Source organism: Sorex fumeus, unplaced genomic scaffold (genome assembly GCF_029834395.1).
Source record: "Sorex fumeus unplaced genomic scaffold, SorFum_2.1 ptg000140l, whole genome shotgun sequence".
NCBI lineage: Eukaryota > Metazoa > Chordata > Mammalia > Eulipotyphla > Soricidae > Sorex > Sorex fumeus.
Window position 1 is genome coordinate 198,134 of NW_026606197.1, and position 24,880 is coordinate 223,013.

General features: G+C 49.2%; 1 protein-coding gene across 2 annotated transcripts in view; it reads left to right on the top strand.

Annotated features, from left to right (window-relative positions):
* The first annotated feature begins 1,083 nt into the window (after positions 1-1,083).
* LOC130015904 (testis-specific Y-encoded protein 3-like) overlaps positions 1,084-24,880 on the top strand; it is a 148,673-nt gene continuing 124,876 nt past the window's right edge. For both annotated transcript variants that reach the window (XM_056106646.1, XM_056106647.1), the window contains exon 1: positions 1,084-1,092. In XM_056106646.1, the coding sequence (XP_055962621.1) occupies positions 1,087-1,092 (6 nt within the window). In that variant the 5' untranslated portion in view covers positions 1,084-1,086. The remainder of the gene's footprint in view (positions 1,093-24,880) is intronic.

The window sequence follows — 24,880 nt, forward strand, 5'->3', positions numbered from 1 at the left end:
TGAAACATATTCGCTTCCAATTACAAAAACAAAAGTGTCAAGAATGGAGGAAAAATGGAGGAGAGAAACTAGAAGAGGAGGTCCGGAAATAACAGTGCAGATTAACACAGGGCCAAAAGTCTTGGGCTAGACGTGATGAAGGGGTGAGGTAACTGTACATGTCTAAATCACTAGCCCCATTATTGGTGATGGGCACCAAACTACAATTAAAATAAACCAACTGTAGGAGTCAGGTTGAAGCTGGGAGGGAATCCTCAATTTAAACGCTTGAACAACATCCGAAACACTCAGAGCCAACCCTCCCCTATTTGGGTGCAGGCTTCAGATGCGAAGAATATAAAATAAGTCAGAGGAGAAGCAGCAGGACGCAACAGTCACTGTAGGTAGCACTGTTGCCCCGCTGTCCATCAATTTGTTTGAGCGGGTGCCAGTAACACCTCCACTGTCAGACTTGTTACTGTGCTTGGCACATTGAATACACCACGGGGAGCTTGCCAGGCTCTACCATGGGGGCAGGATACTGTCCAGTAGCTTGTTGGGCTCTCCAAGAGGGATGGAGGAAGCGAGCCCGGCCGGACAGTGTGCAAGGCAAACACCTTACCCACTGTGCTATTGCTCCAGCCCAAGAACAACCACAGGAATAAAAAATGTTGGGTGGAGGGACAGGGTCACAGCATGGTGCGGCTGGAGTGCATCACACTGCATGCACTATAATCAGTTTGTAAACCACACTATCTAAATCAAAATTTAAACAGTAAAAATAAATAAGACTTTTGGAAACACTAGCACGCAGGAAAAGAGTCGGCCTGCATGCGTGCGTTCGGACCCACCAAGAAACGCTCACGTGAACAGTCTCCGCAGTGCGTGAGCAGTCTGCGGAGGGGCTGACGGGACTGCGTGTAAGTGTGTGTGCGTGTGTGGGTGGACGGTGAGAGACGTGCGTGTGCGGGCGCATGCGCCGAGGACCGCGCGTGCGGTCTGTATTCCTCGCGGGAGGTGCTGTTGCGGCACCTGATGTTGGAAGCGTCAGCAGGTCCACCGCAGAGCTTGGCCGTTCAGGGATGTGCGAGGATGGAGTGTGCGAGGATGGAGGTCGCTCCTGGGCCCGGGGAAGCAGTCAGAAACGGCGTCAGGGGATCGCCGTGGGGGCGGAGTGCAGGAGCAGCGAGGGGCGGCAGGCAGGCTTCGGGGGCTCCGGGGTGGAGCGGCCTTGAGGCTCCTGCGGGCTGCTGGTCACTGGGTCGGCCTTTGGGCCAGGGCTCCGCGGGCCGGGGCGGGCCCGGCTGGGTGGCGCCCAGTGGCTGGGGCGCCTGGGTCGCAGCACCCTCTCTTCACCCCCCACCCCAGTCCGCACGCGGCCCGGGACGCAAGCTCTAGGAATTTCGCTCAGGGCATTCGCAGCTCCAGCTGAGGCACCAGGTGGAGCAGGTAGGCACGCCCGGGCAGGGGCAGGGGCAGGGCGGGCTGCGTGACCTGCCCTGTTCTCGGCCAAGCCAAGCCTAATTCGTCGGCTCCGCAGGTTCCCGATTCCCTCAACCACACTCCTTTCGGTGGGTTTGCGCTCCCCGCAGGGCCCAGGAAATCTTCATTGTTGCTTAATGTGCTCCTTTCAAATACGGTCTTAGGCAGGCAATTTTTAATGCTCTTATCATTAAGTTTCAGAGATGAGCGTTTTGGTTTTTTTCCTTTCTGTGGGGTTATTTGGACCTTTTTGATTTTGCTTGTGTAGGTTTGCTGTTAATGCTTCTGTGGTCTGTTTTGCGTAAATAGTGTACAAAAAACTAAAGTTTCTTCTGTTGAGCATTTTAATGAAGCGATCAATTTTTTCGTTCAAAACTCGAGTCTTACTCTTTTGATTTTGAATGTGGTTTTGCTAAAATTGTTACAATATTGTTAATATGTTTTATTTTAATGATCAGTTGCTTCACTCCCAAATACTTAAGACCTTGAGCTACTTTTAGTTCATCTTCTTACTTTTATTTTAATTTTTTTCACCTTTTCACTCTTCTGAATGAATCGTGATTTCAGAATGTCACATTCGTAGTTTTACGCCAAGCGTTTGTAGTCAGTACAGTCTATTCAAAACAAATCAGGAGTGGGGCTGGAGAAATAGCACAGAGGGCAGGGCATTTGCCTTGCACCGCAGACCCAGGTTCCATTCACAGCATCTCACGTGGTACCCCGAGCACCCGGAGTGATTCCTGAGTGCACAAACCAGGAGTAACTCCTGTGGGTCGTTGGGTGTGATCCAAAAAACCAAAAACAAACAAAAAAAAATTGGGAGTTGCCAAAATAGTACAATGGGTAGTGGCCTTGGCTTGCATGTGGCCCACTCAGGTGTTAGATACTGGCACAGAAATAATGTACTGGCTCATTACCATCATTACCATTACTGATGCTTGAGTGATGCTGAGGATGACCGACATTGTTGAGGACACTCACTGTTTTTTTTTATTATTTCATCTACTATTTTATGAATGACACTTACGTTTGTAGTTTTCTTATTTCTGCTCCCATTTCCTCCTGTATCATGCTAGCTGTCTCTTGTACGGTTTCTCTCATATCCTCCTGTATTTTATTGAATTCCACTGTTTCTTTGAGCTCATTGAACACCCTCACTTTTTCATCTCTCAGTTCTTTATTAGACAGCTCATGCATCTTGGCATTCCTTGTTTAGGCTTCAGGGTGCTGATCTTCAATTCTCATGTGGTTGGGGGAAGGGTAATTCTGTGCTGTTTTCCCATGGTCCCTGTGGAGGATTGCAGATGGTACCTTCCAGTACACTACCAGTTATCCCCTCTCCCTCCTCACTCTCAAGGAGTACTCTGGGAGTGCTTAGTGGATAGTGTTCTCTCCTTTTCCTTTCAAGGATGTACTTTTCTCCTTGGTGCTCTTGTATACCTTGTGTGGCACCTCTTGTACTGATTCAGTGAACGTGTTCTTTGGCCTGAACTGTTATTTTTATATTGGGATTGTATTGTTTCTTATGCTTACCTCCATTTTTATGAATGTGCCGGGGGGAGTGAGGGTGTTGTTTGGAGTTGGGCCTATTATATTGGGCTTTTGACCTAATGTGTGAGGGTAGCCAGGCTGCCGGGATGAGAGTTCAGTCTAGGACCCAGAGATGATGAAGTTCTGGGTCTTACAGAATATGGAAGGGGAGATAAACAAGTGGCCAGTGGCTGCTGGCTCTGAATACCACATGTACTTCTGCCTAACTTGGATTGGGGAGGGGCAGGGCACTAGTATCTCGATTGGATCACTGTTGCTCAGTAAATGTGGTTCGCAGCGACTCAACTTTATTGTGATTGATTTTATCACAGCTCGTTTTTAAAAAGTCTTCTTTTCTGCTGCTGCTCCACCAAGTCAAGTATTACGGGAAGTCAGGGTACCCTCTCTCGAAGGGAGAGGACATCCACCAACCAGCTCTCTCTCCCAATACTTCATCTTTGTTCTCTTTTTGATAGGTCAGAAATAGAAAAAGTTTTTTTTTAATTTTATTTATTTACTTATTTTTTTGTTTTTTTGGGTCATACTTAGGAATACTCAGGATTTACTCCTGGCTCTACACTCAGGAATTACTTCTGTTGGTGCTCAGGGGACCATATGTGATGCTGGGAATCAGACCTGGGTCAGCCGCGTGCAAGGCAAATGCCCTGCCCACTGTACTATCGTACCAGCCCCAGAAAAAGTTTTTGATAAATAGAAAATGTTTCTTTTACCTGGATAGAACTTCTGCATTTAGTTGTCTGCATTATTTTCCACTTGGTACGGATGCATTGAATAATTGGTACATGAAGTTTATAACCAATTCTCTGCTGTATCTTTATTATTTTTTACTATATTCTTATATAACTACATTATGTTATTTGGTAGATGAACTTTATAACCCATTCTTTACTATATCCTAACTCCTAAGGTGATAAAGCCTTTACTTATATTACATTTTATCTCTCCTGAATGGAAATAATGTTTTAACATTTTAAAACTGCGTTGAGCCAGAGACAGTGCAACTCAGCTCTGTGTTAGTTTGTATCCTACTCCTCACTGCTGATAGTAGTGAGGAAATGTTCTATTTTTAAGATACCGCATACGAAATAAATCTCAGGTATTTTCTTGTTCTTAAAAAACTAGAAGAAGACTAACCTTGCAGGAGATGTCAAGCTGATAAAACTCCCAGGTACACTGGCTTAGCATGACTCTAGATAGTCTTTGAAGTTGTCAACCTCCCTCTAACCCCAGTTAATTTTCAAAAGCCCCGGCAGCCACACCTGGATCCTGCATGCTGTGTCACATAAAAATAGCCTAGTCCTACAGTTTCACTGCGAATCTTGGAACGAATCAAAGAGAGTAACCAGTTCTGCAGTCCCTGGAGCTGCATGACACCTGACATCCCAGTTGGAGCACACCAAGTGGGATAGAAAAGTATCATAGAAGCCAACTAAGCTCTGAAATATAAACAGTAATTCAGAAGGCTCAGCTAACTACAGTATACAGTAACAGCTCAGTAAATCCTTCAGATAATGACTTTAATAACACCATTATAGACACAAAGATTTTCACAAATTTTACTTGAAAGATTTTTTGATAATTCCGTTTACCATTTTGTTTTAACATGCACTGTAAAGTAAATTATTTTGTGCCATTAAGGAAGGGGCGGGTTTTGGAGTGTGGGTGGAAACCTGGGGATAGTGGTGGAATGATGGTAACATCTGGTGGTGGGATTGGTGTTGGTGGAACATTGAATTCTTGGAACAAGTGTATTATGAACAACTTTGTAAGCCATGATGTCACATTTCTCCAGAAAAAAAAACAGCTAGGAAGGTAGTATGTTGAAATAAAAATAAGTATGAGCTGTAGAATTTGAAATGAGACTGGTGAAGGAAGCTTAAAATTATATTAAATACTTAATTTAGTTTTAGTGCCTGAATTATGTGTTAAGTTACGCTGCACATTTCAGTTATTTTAATTCTCTTATTACTGAACTATTTACGTGATCAAGACATGCCATGTTCTGAAATTTTGAATGCCTTCATTTTAGACTACAAAAAGTAGAAAATTAGGCAAATTCTATTTTATTTATTTATTTATGTAGGAATACTGCTACTTATTCAGCCACTAATTACTGATTGAATTGAGCATGAAATCAACCTTACTTTTTTCTCTTTTTTCCCAGTTTTTATAATTTTATTTATTGAATCATCATGAGAGTAGTTAACAAAGCTTTCAGGTTTAAGTTGCGGTCATACAATGAAACACCTGTACCTTCACCAGTACCCATTCTTCACATCCAAAAACCCCAATATACTCCTATCCCATGCCCTCCCCCTACCTGTGAGGCAGATGATTTCCACATTACTTTCTCTATACTTTGATTGCATTCAATATTTTAACACCAGATCCACCATTATTATTTGGGATTTTATCCCAACGCTAGATCTGCTGAAAGGGCAACAGTAGACAATTTGTTTTCTATTGCTGGTTATGAATAACATATGATGTCACGTGACTGCATTAGTGGCTGCACGGTTTTGAAATTCCAAAATTTTAACAAGTAAATCTGGAGGGATTTCTGCCAAAACCTGGTGGGTTCCAAGATTTCTTCCTGAGTCTCTTGGATCCTGGCCGTTAATCAGTTTGATCAGGAGTGAGAAAGGCCATTCGTGGGCAGCTACTCGGGGTCCCATTGAGACCGGGAGGAAAGGGCCGTCTCCACTCCCATCCAGTGAGGCCCCACATCTCTTGTCACCCAAACCTGACTCTCCAATGGCCTCTGGCAGAATTTTGCCACTGAACCACCAAGGGGGGAGCAGGTGGAGGGATAGCACCCTTCCCCCCACGGGGTGTCCCGGCGATAGTAGCTGACTGCATGGTCCGGACACATTTCTGCCAAAAGCTGCTGGGTTTCAGATTTGTTTCTGAGTCTCTCGGATCATGGCCATTTAAGCAGCTTGATTAGGAGCCAGAGAGGCCATTAGTGGGTGGTTACTCAGGGTCTCATTGTAGTGAGAGAGAAATGGCTGGCTCCACACCCATCCCGTGAGGCCCACCATGTCTCGTCACTGCAGGCCCAAACCTGATTCTTCAATGGCCTCAGGAAGATGGCGGCCACTGAGCTGCCAAGGGGGAGCAGGCAGAGGGACAGCACCCTTTTTCCTGGGGTGGCTCGACGACATTATTCTTCTGTGGGATCCGGACGAATTTCTGCCAAAAGCCGCTGGGTTTCTAGATTTGTTTCTGAGTATCTGGGATGATGGCGGTTAAGCAGTTTGATCAGGAGCCATAGAGGCCATTCGTGGCCAGCGACTCAGGGTCTAGTTGGGACGGGGAGGAAAGGGACGGCTCCACCCCCATCCTGTGAGGCCCCACGTGTCTCATCACTGCGGGGCCAAACCTTACTGTCTAGTGGCTTCTGGAGGATGGTGGCCACTGGGCCACCAGGGGGAACACGCCAAGGCACAAAACCTTTTCCCACCTTAGGTGGCCCAGCGCCTGTAACCTACTGTCAGAATTGGACGCATTTCTGCCAGAAGCTGTTGGGTTTCGAGTTTTGTTTCTGAGTCTTTGGGATCATGGTCATTAAGCAGTTCATTTAGGAGCCAGAGAGGCCATGCCTCCAATTATATAGCTGAGCCAGTAGTGGTTGGTGGGTGTGTCTCCCACATGCCTACCTTTAGGCCATTTACTTTCTTGGTAAATTTGCCGCAGTTTTGGGGGGTCTGGCCAAAGGGACAGCCGCAATTTTGGGGTGTTTGGAAGTCTGAAGTCACCATCAGGCTTCTGATGCACTCGCTTCACAGGTACAGATTGACCTGCTGGTGACACCATACCCCTTCTATTTTGTTTTAAATATGAATTGTGCATTTCTGAATCTGAATTATGAAAAACAGTATAATGATTGATAAGTATATGAAAATATCACTTTGAAGAATGCTAATTTAAATTTTTTTGTTTTAGGGAAATGGGAATTGAATTATTAAAATCATACGTAATTTGTAATGAGAATTAAAAAAAAAACAACTATACATGGAATTTCTTTGAATAAAAAGAAAAGAAATGGTAAAATGGTCGGTTGGTGTTGATCGGTCTTTTAGCTGTGCTTTCTAATTTGCAGCTAATTACTTTTAACTAAATTGAAATAATTTTAATATATTTTCAAAATAATTAACAAATATTAGATGATTAAATATTAAAATGCTTTGTTTAATAATTTAAAATTTTTTTAATTTATTCTATTTTCAATAGAATGTAAGAAAACAACAGTGGAAGAAATTTAGTAAGCATATAGAGTGCACTGGGCCACATGAACATTCACTACCACAATTTCATTTTATAGATCAACTGTAGGAAGGAAGGGGAATTTGTAGACCACGTTCTGGTCTAGTTTGAGGTGTATCAGTGACAGAGAAAACGTCTGAATGATAACTCTTTCTTGTTAAAAAATCACGCACCCAACATGGTGCCTGTGCAAGGTATTGTGGAACCCAAACTTATTGCTGTGTTTACAGGACCTGCAAAATTGCCAGGTAACAATGAATGATAGTTATCATCAAGGTGTTTTTAAATTTGGCAGCATCCTGAGACCTGAATTGACGTTTTCTATTGTTCAGTGCAACAATGGATGGGTCCTCTGCCAGGAGGAATTCGAACCTGCGGGGGAAGGGATTCTTAAGAAATTCAAAACGTCACAGACACAGAACATAACCTCTGTCTTGACTGGATCACAGTGAACAAATTTTTCTGAGGCTACCTATTTGAAGCTTGCCCCTGATTCAAGTACACAGATATTTTTGTCCTGGAAGGCCTTTTGTCTAGCATTCCAGAATTTTAAGAATAAAATTGTAGATTTGGGTGTCAGATTAGTTTTGAACAAGCTGTCTGATGTTGTCTGGGTAATGTTCCGTATATCTTCACACCTCGGAGTTATTCCAGGATGTTGGTCACTGCTCCAGATAAGTCTCTGCTTCAGAGGGAAAGCTTCTGCTCTTTGAATTTTTATTCAGTCATAGAAATGATTATTCCTATGGTGTTCCCTGCTAAAGTAAAACCGTTTGAGCTCCAAGGTGTCCTTTTTCAGTGGGATCTTACAGGATTCTGTATGTGATTCATTTTGGGATGTATATTTTTCCATGAGCAGGGGAGACATTTTTCAAATTTGGTCAAGCTGACCTTTATATACCTCTTTATTTCCTCCTTTTTTTCTATTACCATTTAGTGTTCAGAAAACTTATGAAACAAAACATAACTAAAAAGGTATCTAAGTAATGAATGAGTAGCATAGTTTACTTTTTTATGTAGGAGTACTGCTATATATTTAGCCACTGATTAGATGATTGAATTGGGCATGACCTCCACCTTACTTTTTGAAAATTTTTTATAATTTTATTTATTGGATCACTGTGAGAGGAGTTACAAAGTTTTTGGGTCTAAGTCTTGGGTCATACAATGAAACACCTGTACCTTCACAAGTGCACAATCTCCACCCACAACAGCCCCAGTATACCGCCATCCCACACCTTCCCCCTACCTGTGGGGCAGATGATTTCTACATTACTCTCTCTCTACTTTGATCACATTCAATATTTTGACACCAGGCCCACCATAATTGTTTGGGATTTTATCCCAACACTTAGATCTGCTGAAAAGGCAATAGTAGACAATTTGTTTTCTATTGCTGATTATGAATATCATATGATATAGCATGGGTGCAGTAGTGGCCGCGTAATTTTGAAATTCCAAAGTTTTAACACTTAAATCTGGAGGGTTTTCTACCAAAACCTGCTGGGTTCCGAGATTTGCTGCTGGGTCTCTGGGACCATGGCCATTAAGCGGCTTGATAAGGAGCCAGAAAGGTTGTTCATGGGAGACGACTTGGGGTCTTGTTGGGACGGGGAGGAAAAGGTTGGCTCAGTCTCCTTCCCATGAGGTCCCATGTGTCTCGTCACTGCAGTCCCAAACCTGACTCTCCTGTGGCCTCTGGAGGATGATGGCCGCTGAACCACCAAGTGAGAGCAGGGGGAGGGACAATACCCTTTCCCCCCTGGGGTGGCCCAGCGACAGTAACCTACTACGCGGTCCAGCCGCTTTTCTGCCAAAAGCTGCTGGGATTTGAGATTTGTTTCTGAGTCTTCGGGAGCATGGCCATTAAGCAGCTTGATCAGGAGCCATAGAGGCTGTTTGTGTGCGGCAATATGGGGTCTCAGGGTGGGGAAGAAAGGACCGGCTCCATACCCATACCGTGAGACCCTATGTTTCTTGTCACTGAGGGCCCATACTGTCCAGTGGCCTCTGGAGTGTGGCGGCCACTGGGCCATCAGGGGAAATAGGCCAAGTCACAAAACACATTTCCACCTGGGCTGACCCAATGCTGGTGACTCACTTCAGGCATCTGACACCTTTCTGCCAAAGGCAGCTGGGTTTCAAGATTTGTTTCTGAGTCTCTAGGATCATTGCTGTTAAGCAGCTTGATCAGGAGCCAGAAAGACCATTTGTGGGTGGCGACACAGGGTGTCATTGGGACGGGTAGTAAAGGGCAGCTCCATCTCCATCACGTGAGGCCCCACGTGTCTTGTCACTGCAGGCCCAAAACTGACTGTCAATGGCCTTTGGAGGATGGCAGCCACCAAGCGTCCAAGGGGTAGCAGACGAAGGAACAGCACCTTTTTTCTCCTGGGGTGGCACGGCGACAGTAACAAACTGCAGGGTCCAGACACATATTTGCCAAAAGCCGCTGGGTCTCAAGATTTGTTACTGAGTCTCTTGAATGACAACTGTTAAGCAGCTTGATCAGGAGCCAGAGAGGCTGTTCGTGGGTGGCGATTCAGGGTCTCATTAGAGTGTGGGGGGAAGGACTGGCTTCATCCCCATCCCATGAGGCTCCTCGTGTCTGTCACTGTGGGCTCAAACCTGACTCTCCAATGGCCTCTGGTGGATGGCAGCCACCAAACCACCAAGGGGGAGCAGGTGGTCAGACAACACCCTTTTCCCCCTGGTGTAACCAGGCGACAGTAACCTACTGCACAGTCTGGATGCATTTCTGCTAAAAGCCACTGAGGTTGGAGATTTGTTTCTGAGTCTCTGGGATCGTGGTCATTAAGCACCTTTATCAGGAGCCAGAAAGGCTGTTCAAGGGTGGTGACTCAGGATCTCATTGAGGTCGGGAGGAAAGGGCCAGTTCCATCCCCTTCCCGTGAGGTCCTACATATCTCGTCAGAGCAGGCCCAAACCTGACTGTGAGTGGCCTCTGTATGATGGCGGCCATTGGGCCGCCAGGGGGAACAGGCTAAGGCATGAAACCTATTCCCACCTGGGTTGGCCCAGTGCCAGTAACCTACTGCAAGGACTGAATGCATTTCTGCCAAAAGCCGCTGGATTTTGAGATTAGTTTCTGAGTCTCTGGGATCATGGCCATTAAGCAGTTTGATCAGGAACCAGAGAGGCCATGTCTCCATTTATATAGCTGAGCTAGAGGTGTTTTGTGGGTGTGTCTCCCACATACCTAACTTTTGGCCGTTTGCTTCTTAGTAAACTTTGATCCAAGTTTTTGGAGTCTGGCCAAAGACACAGCAGCAATTTTGGGGTATCTGGAAGTCTGAAGGCACCATCAGGCTTCTGATGCACTCGCCTCACAGGCACGGATTGACCTGCTGGTGGTACCATGTCCCTAGCATAGTTTACTTGAGCTAACCTGTAGATAAACATCTTCATGTTGAAAACCACATTTTCTGCTGACATCAGGCAGGAAACAGGAGAATACTCCTTTCCCCTTGACTAACATGATTAACATCATGATAATTATCTTTTTCAATGTATTATAACAGATTCAGTAAAATCTGTGCTGATGGAATTTTTCAAGGACTTGAATAGAATGCCACTAAAATATTTATAGAATTATAAACTTTTCCAAATAGTCAACAGAATTCTGAGAGAGATTAAGGTGAAGGTATTTCATTTTTTAACTTTAAATTATCTTGTAGACTCATAGAAATCAGGACCGTGAATCACTGGAATGCAGCCTTTCACACCCAAACAAATGAACTGGGTGAACAAAGTGAGGAATTCCTCTTTTAGATATGATGTTGGGAAAACTAGAGAGCTCTACAAATAATAAATGGAACTAGATTAATATCTTGTGTTTATGTAAGAATTCATAAAGGGTAGACATTTTCTCAGGATAATGTGACATAAGCAGTATCTTCAAATAGTAAAAGAAGCAGGCTAAAATAAAAATGAACTCTACCACAATATTTGCACACCATGCATCAGAGAACGGTCTAATCATCAACATATCTATCTATATCTATTTCTCTCTCTATATATATCATCTATATCTGTAAAAAGGAGTTCATTATCAGTGAAAATAGCATGTATCTAGAGCTATAGTACAGCAAGTAGGGTGTTTACCCTGTATTCCAGCCAGTCTAGGTTCAATCCCTGGCATCCCATATCCCTGAATCCCTGAACACTGCTGGGAGTGATTTCTGAGCGCTAAGAGCTAGAAGTAACCTCTCAATATCACAATGTGTGGCCCCCAAGCAAGCAGATAAACAAAAATCTAGAAACAAGTGTTGGTGGGATATGACTTTAAAAAGGAATACACATTCATTTTTGGTTGGAATCTCTTCTGATTTAGACTTCATGGAAGACAGTATGGGGATTTTTGAAGAGTAATAATGGAATTCCAGTTTTACCCAAGAGCCCGCTTTCTGACAATTATCCCCAAAATGCACAAGGGGAAATTTAAAAAGATAGGAACACACTTAGGTTCATTGCAGCTCGATGTATAAATACCTGGATATGGAAACAACCCAAATGACCTATAAAAAATTGACTTAAATAATTCTTGTCTTATATGTATATTGGAATATAATGTAGCTCTAGGAAAATATAAAACCTTACAGTTTGCCGCAACTTGTATGGGTCTGCAGGATATCATTTAAGTGAAGCAATTGAAGAGAAGATGTACAAAAACTAGATGATGTCACTCAACTGTGGTATTATAGAAAGAGTAGGAGGGTATATGCAGTATCAAATAATGATAAATACCTGACACTCAAATACCAGTACATATGGTGGAAGGATGAGATGGACTAAAAGTCCATCTAGTGATAAAACGGTCTTTGACATTTTGATGAGGTCGATGTAGTTATTTTGAATCTCAAAATCATCACTGATAACTCTGTGGAAACCAGGTAATAGATAGATACTACAGCAAACTAATTTTTCCCCCAGAATTTTGGGGCTCTTCCACGTAGTTTCCAGGAGATCCAGGAAGCTGAACCAGTGAATACTTGCCAATCACCAGACCACGTGGTTCAGTAAAAGGGCACAAGAATACAATGGACCACCCTGGCAGAGTGGGAGTGCCCTGGACTCCCACCCTGCAGTATTGGAGGGGGGGTTCCAGGTTTAAAGTCACTGTTCCTTGGAGACCATATACTGGTAACTAATCTGATCATAAAATGACCTCTGCTATTTCCTGGAAATAATTAATATATCAATAATATAGTAAATGATTTATATCATATAAAACAATTCCACTTCTCTAGTATTGTAAACAAAATTTAATAATATCAGATAAAAATAACAAAACTCATAAGAAGATGAGACATATAGAAGCACCCATACGAAAAAAAAAAGGAAATTGGAGACATTACTGAAGTTCAGAATCTGAGTGTGGTGCCACAAATTGAACCTGGATCGGTTTCTCTGGTCCTTACTTTCCAAATCTTTATTTTTTACTGAATTTTTATGAACTTGCAAAATAGTGAAGCTGATGAGTCAATAACTTTCTCTTGTGTACCTTTGTCTACAATTAAATCAGAGAAACAAGGATACAGTTATCAAAAGAAAACTGTGTTATCTTGCTAATTTTTTATATAAAAAAACTTTGAAATTGGTGAGTAGTTTTTTCCTTTATTTTTCTCTCCTTTTGCCTTTCATCTTAAGTTTGCTTCCTACATTTGATCTATAAAGTGAAATTGTGGAAGTGAATGATTGTGTGGCCCAGTGTACTGTGTATGCATATTAAATTACTGTCATTGTTTCTTAAGATGTTAGTGGTGACATAAAACTGAGATCAAATGAATATATTATTGAGCGCAGCTCTGGGCAACAAAGCTGAACGGCTCCAATTCCAAACAGGTACAGCCCGCCCGAGGGCCTGGAACCCTCTTTGGGCATGCGCAGCTAGATCCAGCCCCTAGAAAGCAGGTTTTCAACCCCTGATCTGCTTGGGACGGGCAAAGAGGCACAGCTCTGGGCAACAAAGCTGAACGGCTCCAATTCCAAATAGGTACAGCCCGACCCCAAGGGCCTGGGACCCTCTTTGGGCATGCGCAGCTAGATCCAGCCCCTAGAAAGCTGGTTTTCAACCCCTGATCTGCATTGGACGGGCACAGAGGTGCAGCTCTGGGCAACAAAGCTGAACGGCTCCAATTCCAAACAGGTACAGCCCGCCCCCAAGGGCCTGGGACCCATTTTGGGCATGCGCAGCTAGATCCAGCCCCTAGAAAGCCGGTTTTCAACCCCTAATCTGCATGGGATGGGCACAGAGGCGCAGTTCTGGGCAACAAAGGTGAACGGCTCCAATACCAAACAGGTACAGCCCGCCCCCAAGGTCATGGGACCTATTTGGGCATACACAGCTAGAACCAGCCCCTAGAAAGCCGGTTTTCAACCCCTGATCTGCATGGGATGTGCACAGAGGTGCAGTTCTGGGCACCAAAGCTGAAAGGCTCCAATTCAAAACAGGTACAGCCCGCCCCCAAGTTCCTTGGACCCTCTTTCGGCATATGCAGCTAGAACCAGCCCGTAGAAAGCCGGTTTTCAACCCCTGATCTGCGTGGAACGGGAACAGAGGCGCAGCTCTGCGCAACAAAGCTGAATGACTCCAATTCCAAACAGGTATACCACACCCCAAGGGCCTGGGACCCTCTTTGGGCATGTGCAGCAAGATCCAGCTCCTAGAAAGCCGGTTTTCAAACCCTGATCTGCGTGACACGGGCACAGAGGCGAAGCTCTGGACAACAAAGCTGAACGGCTCCAATTCCAAATAGGAACAGCCTGCCCCCAAGGGCCTGGGACCCTCTTTGGGCATGCACAGCTAGATCCAGTCCCTAGTAATCCAGTTTTTAACGCCTGATCTGCGTGTGTCGGGCACAGAGGCGCATCTCTGGGCAACAAAGCTGAACGGCTTCAATTCCAAACAGGTACAGCCCACCCCCAAGGGCCTGGGACCCTCTTTGGGCATGCACAGCAAGATCCAGCCCATAGAAAGCCGGATTTCAACCCCTGATCTGGGTGGGATGGGCAAAGATGCGCAGCTCTGCGCAACAATGGTGAACGGCTCCAATTCCAAACAGGTACAGCCCGCCCCCAAGGGCCTGGGACCCTCTTTGGGCATGCACAGCTAGATCCAGATCCTAGAAAGCCGGTTTGCAACCCCTGATCTTCGTGGGACGGGCACAGAGGCGCTTCTCTGTGCAACAAAGCTGAACGGCTCCAATTCCAAACAGGTACAGCCCACCCGCAAGTTCCTGGGACCCTCTTTGGGCATGCGTAGCAAGATCCAGATCCTTGAAAGCTGGTTTTCAACCCCTGATCTTCGTGGGAAGGGCAAAGAGGCGCTTCTCTGTGCAACAAAGGTGAACGGCTCCAATTCCAAACAGGAACAGCCCGCCCCCAATGGCCTGGGACCCTCTTTAGGCATGTGCAGCTAGATCCAGCCCCTAGAAAGCTGGTTTCAAACCCGTGAAATGCGTGGGACGAGCAAAGAGGCGCAGCTCTGGGAAACAATGTTGAACGGCTCCAATTCCAAACAAGTATAGCCCGCCCCCAAGGGCCTGGGACCCTGTTTTGGCATGCTCAGATAGATCCAGCCACTAGTAAGCCGGTTTTTAACCCCTGATCTGTGTGGGACGGGCACAGAGACACAGCTATGGGCAACAACGCTGAATGGCTTCAATTCCAAACAGGTACAGCCTGCCCCCAAGTGCCTGGGACCGTCTTTGGGCATTCACAGATAGAACCAGCCCCGAGAAAGCCGGTTTTCAACCCCTGATCTGCATGGGATGTGCACAGAGGTGCAGTTCTGGGCACCAAAGCTGAAAGGCTCCAATTCAAAACAGGTACAGCCCGCCCCCAAGTTCCTTGGACCCTCTTTCGGCATATGCAGCTAGAACCAGCCCGTAGAAAGCCGGTTTTCAACCCCTGATCTGAGTGGAACGGGCACAGAGACGCAGCTCTGGGCAACAAAGCTGAAAAGCTCCAATTCCAAACAGGTACAGCCCGCCCGCAACGGCCTGGGACCCTCTTTGGGCATGCACAGCTAGAACCGGCCCCTAGAAAGCCGGTTTTCAACCCCAGATCTGTGTGGAAGGGGCACAGAGGCGCAGCTCTGGCAACAAAGCTGAAGGGCTCAAATTCCAAACCGGTACAGCCCGCCCCCAAAGGCCTGGGACCCTCTTTGGGCATGCATAGCAAGATCCAGCTCCTAGAAAGCCGGTTTTCAAACCCTTATCTGCGTGGCACGGGCACAGAGGCGAAGCTCTGGACAACAAAGCTGAACGGCTCCAATTCCAAATAGGTACAGCCTGCCCCCAAGGACCTGGGACCGTCTTTGGGCATGCACAGCTAGATCCAGTCCCTAGTAATCCAGTTTTTAACCCCTGATCTGCGTGTGACGGGCATAGAGTCGCAGCTCTGGGCAACAAAGCTGAATGGTTCCAATTCCAAACAGGTACAGCCCGTCCCCAAGGGCCTGGGACCCTCTTTGGGCATGCGCAGCTAGATCCAGCCCCTAGAAAGCTGGTTTTCAACCCCTGATCTGCTTGGGACGGGCAAAGAGGCGCAGCTCTGGGCAACAAAACTGAACGGCTCCAATTCCAAATAGGTACAGCCCGACCCCAAGGGCCTGGGACCCTCTTTGGGCATGCGCAGCTAGATCCAGCCCCTAGAAAGCTGGTTTTCAGCACCTGATCTGCATTGGACGGGCACAGAATCGCAGCTCTGGGCAACAAAGCTGAACGGCTCCAATTCCAAACAGGTACAGCCCGCCCCCAAGGTCCTGGGACCCTCTTTGGGCATACACATCTAGAACCAGCCCCTAGAAAGCCGGTTTTAAACCCCTGATCTGCGTGTGCCGGGCACAGAGGCACAGCTCTGCGCAACAAAGCTGAATGACTCCAATTCCAAACAGGTATACCACACCCCAAGGGCCTCGTACCCTCTTTGGGCATGCACAGCAAGATCCAGGTCCTAGAAAGCCGATTTTCAAACCCTGATCTGAGTGGCATGGGCACAGAGGCGAAGCTCTGGACAACAAAGCTGAACGGCTCCAATTCCAAATAGGTACAGCCCGCCCCCAAGGGCCTGGGACCCTCTTTGGGCATGCACAGCTAGATCCAGTCCCTAGTAATCCAGTTTTTAAACCCTGATCTGCGTGTGACGGGCACAGAGGCGCAGCTCTGGGCAACAAAGCTGAATGGCTCCAATTCCAAACAGGTACAGCCCACCCCCAAGGGCCTGGGACCCTCTTTGGGCATGCAAAGCTAGATCCAGTCCCTAGTAATCCAGTTTTCAACCCCTGATCTGCGTGGGACGGGCAAAGAGGCGCAGCTCTGCGCAACAAAGGTGAACGGCTCCAATTCCAAACAGGTACAGCCCGCCCCCAAGGGCCTGGGACCCTGTTTGGGCATGCGCAGCTAGATCCAGCCCCTAGAAAACCGGTTTTCAACCCCTGAACTGCATGGGATGGGCACAGAGGCGCAGTTCTGGGCAACAAAGCTGAACGGCTCCAATTCCAAACTGGTACATCCCGCCCCCAAGGTCCTGGGACCCTCTTTGGGCATACACAGCTACAACCAGCCCCTAGAAAGCCGGTTTTCAACCCCTGATATGCATGGGATGTGCACAGAGGAACAGTTCTGGGCAACAAAGCTGAAAGGCTCCAATTCAAAACAGGTACAGCCCGCCCCCCAGTTCCTTGGACCCTCTTTTGGCATACGCAGCTAGAACCAGCCCGTAGAAAGCCGGATTTCAACCCCTGATCTGCATGGAACGGGCACAGAGGCGCTGCTCTGGGCAACAAAGCTGAAAAGCTCCTATTCCAAACAGTTACAGCCTGCCCCCAAAGTCCTGGGACCCTCTTTGGGCATGCACAGCTAGAACCGGCCCCTAGAAAGCCGGTTTTTAACCCCAGATCTGTGTGGAAGGGGCACAGAGGCGTAGCTCTGGGCAACAATGCTGAAAAGCTCAAATTCCAAACAGGTACAGCCCGCCCGCAAAGGCCTGGGACCCTCTTTGGGCATGCACAGCTAGATCCAGCCCCTAGAAAGCCGGTTTTAAACCCCTGATCTGCGTGTGACGGGCACAGAGGCGCAGCTCTGAGCAACAAAGCTGATTGACTCCAATTCCAAACAGGTATACCACACCCCAAGGGCCTGGGACCCTCTTTGAGCATGCGCAGCAAGATCCAGCTCTTAGAAAGCCGGTTTTCAAACCCTGATCTGCGTGGCACGGGCACAGAGGCGAAGCTCTGGCAACAAAGCTGAACGGCTCCAATTCCAAATAGGTACAGCCTGCCCCCAAGGCCCTGGGACCCTCTTTTGGCATGCACAGCTAGATCCAGTCCCTAGTAATCCAGTTTTTAACCCCTGATCTGAGTGTGAAGGGCACAGAGGCGCAGCTCTGGGCAACAAAGCTGAACGGCTTCAATTCCAAACAGGTACAGCCCACCACCAAGTGCTGGGACCCTCTTTGGGCATGCACAGCAAGATCCAGCCCACAGAAAGCCGGATTTCAACCCCTGATCTGGGTGGGACGGGCAAAGAGGCGCAGCTCTGCGCAACAATGGTGAACGGCTCCAATTCCAAACAGGTACAGCCCGCCCCCAAGGGCCTGGGACCCTCTTTGGGCATGCACAGCTAGATCCAGATCCTAGAAAGCCGGTTTGCAACCCCTGATCTTCGTGGCACGGGCACAGAGGCGCTTCGCTGTGCAACAAAGCTGAACGGCTCCAATTCCAAACAGGTACAGCCCACCCGCAAGTTCCTGGGACCCTCTTTGGGCATGCGCAGCAAGATCCAGATCCTAGAAAGCCGGTTTTCAACCCCTGATCTTCGTGGGAAGGGCAAAGAGGTGCTTCTCTGTGCAACAAAGGTGAACGGCTCCAATTCCAAACAGGAACAGCCCGCCCCCAATGGCCTGGGACCCTCTTTAGGCATGTGCAGCTAGATCCAGCCCCTAGAAAGCTGGTTTCAAACCCGTGTAATGCGTGGGACGGGCACAGAGGCGCAGATCTGGGAAACAATGTTGAACGGCTCCAAATCCAAACAAGTGTAGCCCGCCCCCAAGGGCCTGGGACGCTGTTTTGGCATGCTCAGATAGATCCAGCCACTAGTAAGCCGGTTTTTAACCCCTGATCTGTGTGGGACGGGCACAGAGTCACAGCTCTGGGCAACAACGCTGAATGGCTTCAATTCCAAACAGGTACAGCCTGCCCCCAAGTGCCTGGGACCCTCTTTGGGCATTCACAGCTAGATCCAGCGCCTAGAAAGCTGGTTTTCAACCCCTGATCTGCGTGGGATGGGCACAGATGTGCAGCTCTGGGCAAAAAAGTTAAACCGCTCCAAATCCAAACAGGGACAGCCCGCCCCCAAGGTCCTAGGACCCTGTTTGGGCATTCACAGCTAGATCCAGCACCTAGAAAGCAGGTTTTCAACCCCTGATCTGCATTGGACGGGGACAGAGGCGCAGCTCTGGGCAACAAAGCTGAACGGCTCCAATTCCAAACAGGTACAGCCCACCCCCAAGGGCCTGGGACCCTCTTTGGGCATGCAAAGCTAGTTCCAGTCCCTATTAATCCAGTTTTCAACCCCTGATCTGCGTGGGACGGGCAAAGAGGCGCAGCTCTACGCAACAAATGTGAACGGCTCCAATTCCAAACAGGTACAGCCCGCCCCCAAGGGTCTGGGACCCTCTTTGGGCATGCGCAGCTAGATCCAGCCCCTAGAAAGCTGGTTTTCAACCCCTGATCTGCATGGGATGGGCACAGAGGCGCAGTTCTGGGCAAGAAGGCTGAATGGCTCCATTTCCAAACAGGTACAGCCCGCCCCCAAGGTCCAGGGACCCTCTTTGGGCTTACACAGCTAGAACCATCCCCTAGAAAGCCGGTTTTCAACTCCTGATCTGTATGGGATGGTCACAGAGGCACAGTTCTTGGCAACAAAGCTGAAAGGCTCCATTTCAAAACAGGTACAGCCCGCCCCCAAGTTCCTTGGACCCTCTTTCAGCATACGCAGCTAGAACCAGCCCATAGAAAGACGGTTTTCAACCCCTGATGTGCGTGGAACCGGCACAGAGTCGCAGCTCTGGGCAACAAAGCTGAAAAGCTCTAATTCCAAACAGGTACAGCCCGCCCCCAAAGGCCTGGGACCCTCTTTGGGCATGCACAGCTAGATACAGTCCCTAGTAATCCAGTTTTTATCCCCTGATCTGCGTATGATGGGCACAGAGGCGCAGCTCTGGGCAAGAAAGCTGAACGGCTTCAATTCCAAACAAGTACAGCCCACCCCCAAGGGCCTGGGACCCTCTTTGGGCATGCACAGCAAGATCCAGCCCATAGAAAGCCGGATTTCAACCCCGGATCTGCATGGGACGGGCAAAGAGGCGCAGCTCTGCGCACCAAAGCTGAACGGCTCCATTTCCAAACAGGTACAGCCCGCTCCCAAGGTCCTGGGACCCTCTTTGGGCATACCCAGCTAGAACCAGCCCCTAGGAAGCCGGTTTTCAACCCCTGATCTGCATGGGATGTGCACAGATGCGCAGTTCTGGGCAACAAAGCTGAAAGGCTCCAATTCAAAACAGGTACAGCCCGCCCACAAGTTCCTTGGACCCTCATTAGGCATACGCAGCTAGAACCAGCCCGTAGAAAGCCGGTTTTCAACCCCTGATCTGCGTGGAACGGGCACAGAGGCACCGCTCTGGGCATCAAAGCTGAAAAGCTCCAACTCCAAACAGGTACAGCCCGCCCCCAAAGGCCTGGGACCCTCTTTGGGCATGCACAGCTAGAACCGGCCCCTAGAAACCCGGTTTTCAACCCCAGATCTGTGTGGAAGGGGCACAGAGGCGCAGCTCTGGGCAAAAAAGCTGAAAGGCTCAAATTCCAAACAGGTACAGCCCGCCGCCAAAGGCCTGGGACCCTCTTTGGGCATGCACAGCTAGATCCAGCCCCTAGAAAGCCGGTTTTAAACCCCTGATCTGCGTGTGACGGGCACAGAGGAGCAGCTCTGCGCAACTAAGCTGAATGACTCCAATTCCAAACAGGTATACCACACCCCATAGGCCTGGGACCCTCTTTGGGCATGCGCAGCAAGATCCAGCTCCTAGAAAGCCGGTTTTAAACCCTGATCTGCGTGGCACGGGCACAGAGGAGCTTCCCTGTGCAACAAAGTTGAACGGCTCCAATTCCAAACATGAACAGCCCGCCCACAATGGCCTGGGACCCTTTTTAGGCATGCGCAGCAAGATCCAGCTCCTAGAAAGCCGGTTTCAAACCCTGATCTGCGTGGCACGGGTAAAGAGGCGCAGCTCTGCGCAACAAAGGTGAATGGCTCCAATTCGAAATAGGTACAGCCCGCCCCCAAGGGCCTGGGACGCTCTTTGGGCATGCACAGCAAGATCCAGATCCTAGCAAGCCGGTTTTCAACACCTCATCTTCGTGGGACGGGCAAAGAGGCGCTTCCCTGTGCAACAAAGTTGAACGGCTCCAATTCCAAACAGGAACAGCCCGCCCCCAATGGCCTGGGACCCTCTTTAGGCATGTGCAGCTAGATCCAGCCCCTAGAAAGAAGGTTTCAAACCCGTGAAATGCGTGGGACGGGCACAGAGGCGGAGCTCTGGGCAACAAAGTTGAAGGGCTCCAATTTCAAACAAGTGTAGCCCGCCCCCAAGGGCCTGGGACCCTGTTTTGGCATGCTCAGATTGATCCAGCCACCAGTAAGCCGGTTTTTAACCCCGGATCTGTGTGGGACGGGCACAGAGGCACAGCTCTGGGCAACAACGCTGAATGGCTTCAATTCCAAACAGGTACAGCCTACCCCCAAGTGCCTGGGACCCTTTTTGGGCATTCACAGCTAGATCCAGCGCCTAGAAAGCCGGTTTTCAACCCCTGATCTGCGTGGGATGGGCACAGATGTGCAGCTCTGGGCAACAAAGCTGAACCGCTCCAAATTCAAACAGGTACAGCCCGCCCCCAAGGGCCTGGGACCCAATTTGAGCATTCACAGCTAGATCCAGCCCCTGGAAAGCAGGTATTCAACCCCTGACCTGCGTGGGACGGCCACAGAGGCGCAGCTCTTGGCAACAAAGCTAAACGGCTCCAATCCAAAGAGGTACAGCCCGCCCCCAAGTGCCTGGGACCCTCTTTGGGCATGCACAGCTAGAACCGGCCCCTAGAAAGCCGGTTTTCAACCCCTGATCTGCGTGGGACGGGCATAGAGGCGCAGCTCTGCGCAACAAAGCTAAACGGCTCCAATCCAAAGAGGTACAGCCCGCCCCCAAGTGCCTGGGACCCTCTTTGGGCATGCACAGCTAGAACCGGCCCCTAGAAAGCCGGTTTTCAACCCCAGATCTGTGTGGAAGGGGCACAGACGCGCAGCTCTGGGCAACAAAGCTGAAGGGCTCAAATTCCAAACAGGTAAAGCCCGCCCCCAAAGGCCTGGGACCCTCTTTGGGCATGCACAGCTAGATCCAGCCCCTATAAAGCCGGTTTTAAACACCTGATCTGCGTGTGACGGGCACAGAGGCGCAGCTCTGTGCAACAAAGCTGAATGACTCCAATTCCAAATAGGCATACCACATCCCAAGGTCCTGGGACCCTCTTTGGGCATGCGCAGCAAGATCCAGCTCCTAGAAAGCCGGTTTTCAAACGCTGATCTGCGTGGCACGGGCACAGAGGCGAAGCTCTGGACAACAAAGCTGAATGGCTCCAATTCCATATAGGTACAGCCTGCCCCCAAGTGCCTGGGACCCTCTTTGGGCATGCACAGCTAGATCCAGTCCCTAGTAATCCAGTTTTTAACCACTGATCTGCGTGTGACGGGCATAGAGTCGCAGCTCTGGGCAACAAAGCTGAATGGTTCCAATTCCAAACAGGTACAGCCCACCCCCAAGGGCCTGGGACCCTCTTTGGGCATGCACAGCAAGATCCAGCCCATAGAAAGCCGGATTTCAACCCCTGATCTGCGTGGGACGGGTAAAGAGGCGCAGCTGTGCACAACAAAGCTGAACGGCTCGAATTCCAAACAGGTACAGCCTGCCCCCAAGGTCCTGGGACCCTCTTTGTCCATACACAGCTAGAACCAGCCCCTAGAAAGCCGATTTTCAACCCCTGATCTGCATGGGATGTGCACAGAGGCGCATTTCTGGGCAACAAAGCTGAAAGGCTCCAATTCAAAACTGGTACAGCCCGCCCCCAAGTTCCTTGGACCCTCTTTCGTCATACGCAGCTAGAACCAGCCCATAGAAAGCCGGTTTTCAACCCCTGATCTTCGTGGAACTGGCACAGAGGCGCCGCTCTGGGCAACAAAGCTGAAAAGCTCCAATTCCAAATAGGTACAGCCCGCCCCCAAGGGCCTGGGACCCTCTTTGGGCATGCACAGCTAGATCCAGTCCCTAGTAATCCAGTTTTTAACCCCTGATCTGCGTGTGATGGGCACAGAGGCGCAGCTCTGGGCAACAAAGCTGAACGGCTCCAATTCCGAACAGGTACAGCCCACCCCCAAGGGCCTGGGACCCTCTTTGGGCATGCGCAGCTAGATCCAGCCCCTAGTAATCCAGTTTTTAACCCCTGATCTGCGTGTGACGGGCACAGAGGCGCAGCTCTGGGCAACAAAGCTGAACGGCTCCAATTCCAAACAGGTACAGCCCGCCCCCAAGGGCCTGGGACCCTCTTTGGGCATGCACAGCTAGATCCAGATCCTAGAAAGCCGGTTTTCAACCCCTGATCTTCGTGGGACGGGCAAAGAGGCGCTTCTCTGTGCAACAAAGCTGAACGGCTCCAATTCTAAACAGGTACAGCCAGCCCCTAAGGGCCTGGGACCCTCTTTGGGCATGCGCAGTTAGATCCAGCCCCTAGAAAGCCGGTTTTCAACCCCTGATCTGCATGGGATGGGCACAGAGGCGCATTTCTGGGCAACAAAGCTGAACGGCTCCAATTCCAAACAGGTAGAGCACGCCCCCAAGGTCCTGGGACCCTCTTTGGGCATACACAGCTAGACCCAGCCCCTAGAAAGCCGGCTTTCAACCACTGATCTGCATGGTATATGCACAGAGGCGCTGTTCTGGGCAAGAAAGCTGAACGGCTCCAATTCCAAATGGGTACAGCCCATCCCCAAGGGCCTGGGGTCCCCTTTGGGCATGCACAGCAATATCCAGCCCATAGAAAGCCGGATTTCAACCCCTGATCTGCGTGGGACGGGCAAAGAGGCGCAGCTCTGTGCAATAAAGGTGACCGGCTCCAATACGAAATAGGTACAGCCCGCCCCCAAGGGCCTGGGACCCTCTTTGGGCATGCACAGCTAGATCCAGCCCCTAGGAAGACGGTTTTCAACCCCTGATCTTCGTGGGACGGGCACAGAGGTGCTTCTCTGTGCAAAAAAGCTGAACGGCTCCAATTCCAAACAGGTACAGCCTGCCCCCAAGGGTCTGGGACCCTCTTTGGGCATGCGCAGCTAGATCCAGCCCCTAGAAAGCTGGTTTTCAAGCCCTGATCTGCATGGGATGGGCACAGAGGCGCAGTTCTGGGCAAGAAGGCTGAATGGCTCCATTTCCAAACAGGTACAACCCGCCCCCAAGGTCCAGGGACCCTCTTTGGGCTTACACAGCAAGAACCATCCCATAGAAAGCCGGTTTTCAACTCCTGATCTGTATGGGATGGTCACAGAGGCACAGTTCTTGGCAGCAAAGCTGAAAGGCTCCATTTCAAAACAGGTACAGCCCGCCCCAAAGTTCCTTGGACCCTCTTTCAGCATACGCAGCTAGAACCAGCCCATAGAAAGACGGTTTTCAACCCCTGATGTGCGTGGAACCGGCACAGAGTCGCAGCTCTGGGCAACAAAGCTGAAAAGCTCTAATTCCAAACAGGTACAGCCCGCCCCCAAAGGCCTGGGACCCTCTTTGGGCATGCACAGCTAGATACAGTCCCTAGTAATCCAGTTTTTATCCCCTGATCTGCGTATGATGGGCACAGAGGCGCAGCTCTGGGCAAGAAAGCTGAACGGCTTCAATTTGAAACAAGTACAGCCCACCCCCAAGGGCCTGGGACCCTCTTTGGGCATGCACAGCAAGATTCAGCCCATAGAAAGCCGGATTTCAACCCTGGATCTGCATGGGACGGGCAAAGAGGCGCAGCTCTGCGCACCAAAGCTGAACGGCTCCATTTCCAAACAGGTACAGCCCGCTCCCAAGGTCCTGGGACCCTCTTTGGGCATATACAGCTAGTACCAGCCCCTAGAAACCCGGTTTTCAACCCCAGATCTGTGTGGAAGGGGCACAGAGGCGCAGCTCTGGGCAAAAAAGCTGAAAGGCTCAAATTCCAAACAGGTACAGCCCGCCGCCAAAGGCCTGGGACCCTCTTTGGGCATGCACAGCTAGATCCAGCCCCTAGAAAGCCGGTTTTAAACCCCTGATCTGCGGGTGACGGGCGCAGAGGCGCAGCTCTGCGCAACAAAGCTGAATGAGTCCAATTCCAAACAGGTATACCACATCCCAAGGTCCTGGGACCCTCTTTGGGCATGCGCAGCAAGATCCAGCTCCTAGAAAGCCGGTTTTCAAACCCTGATCTGCGTGGCACGGGCACAGAGGCGAAGCTCTGGACAAC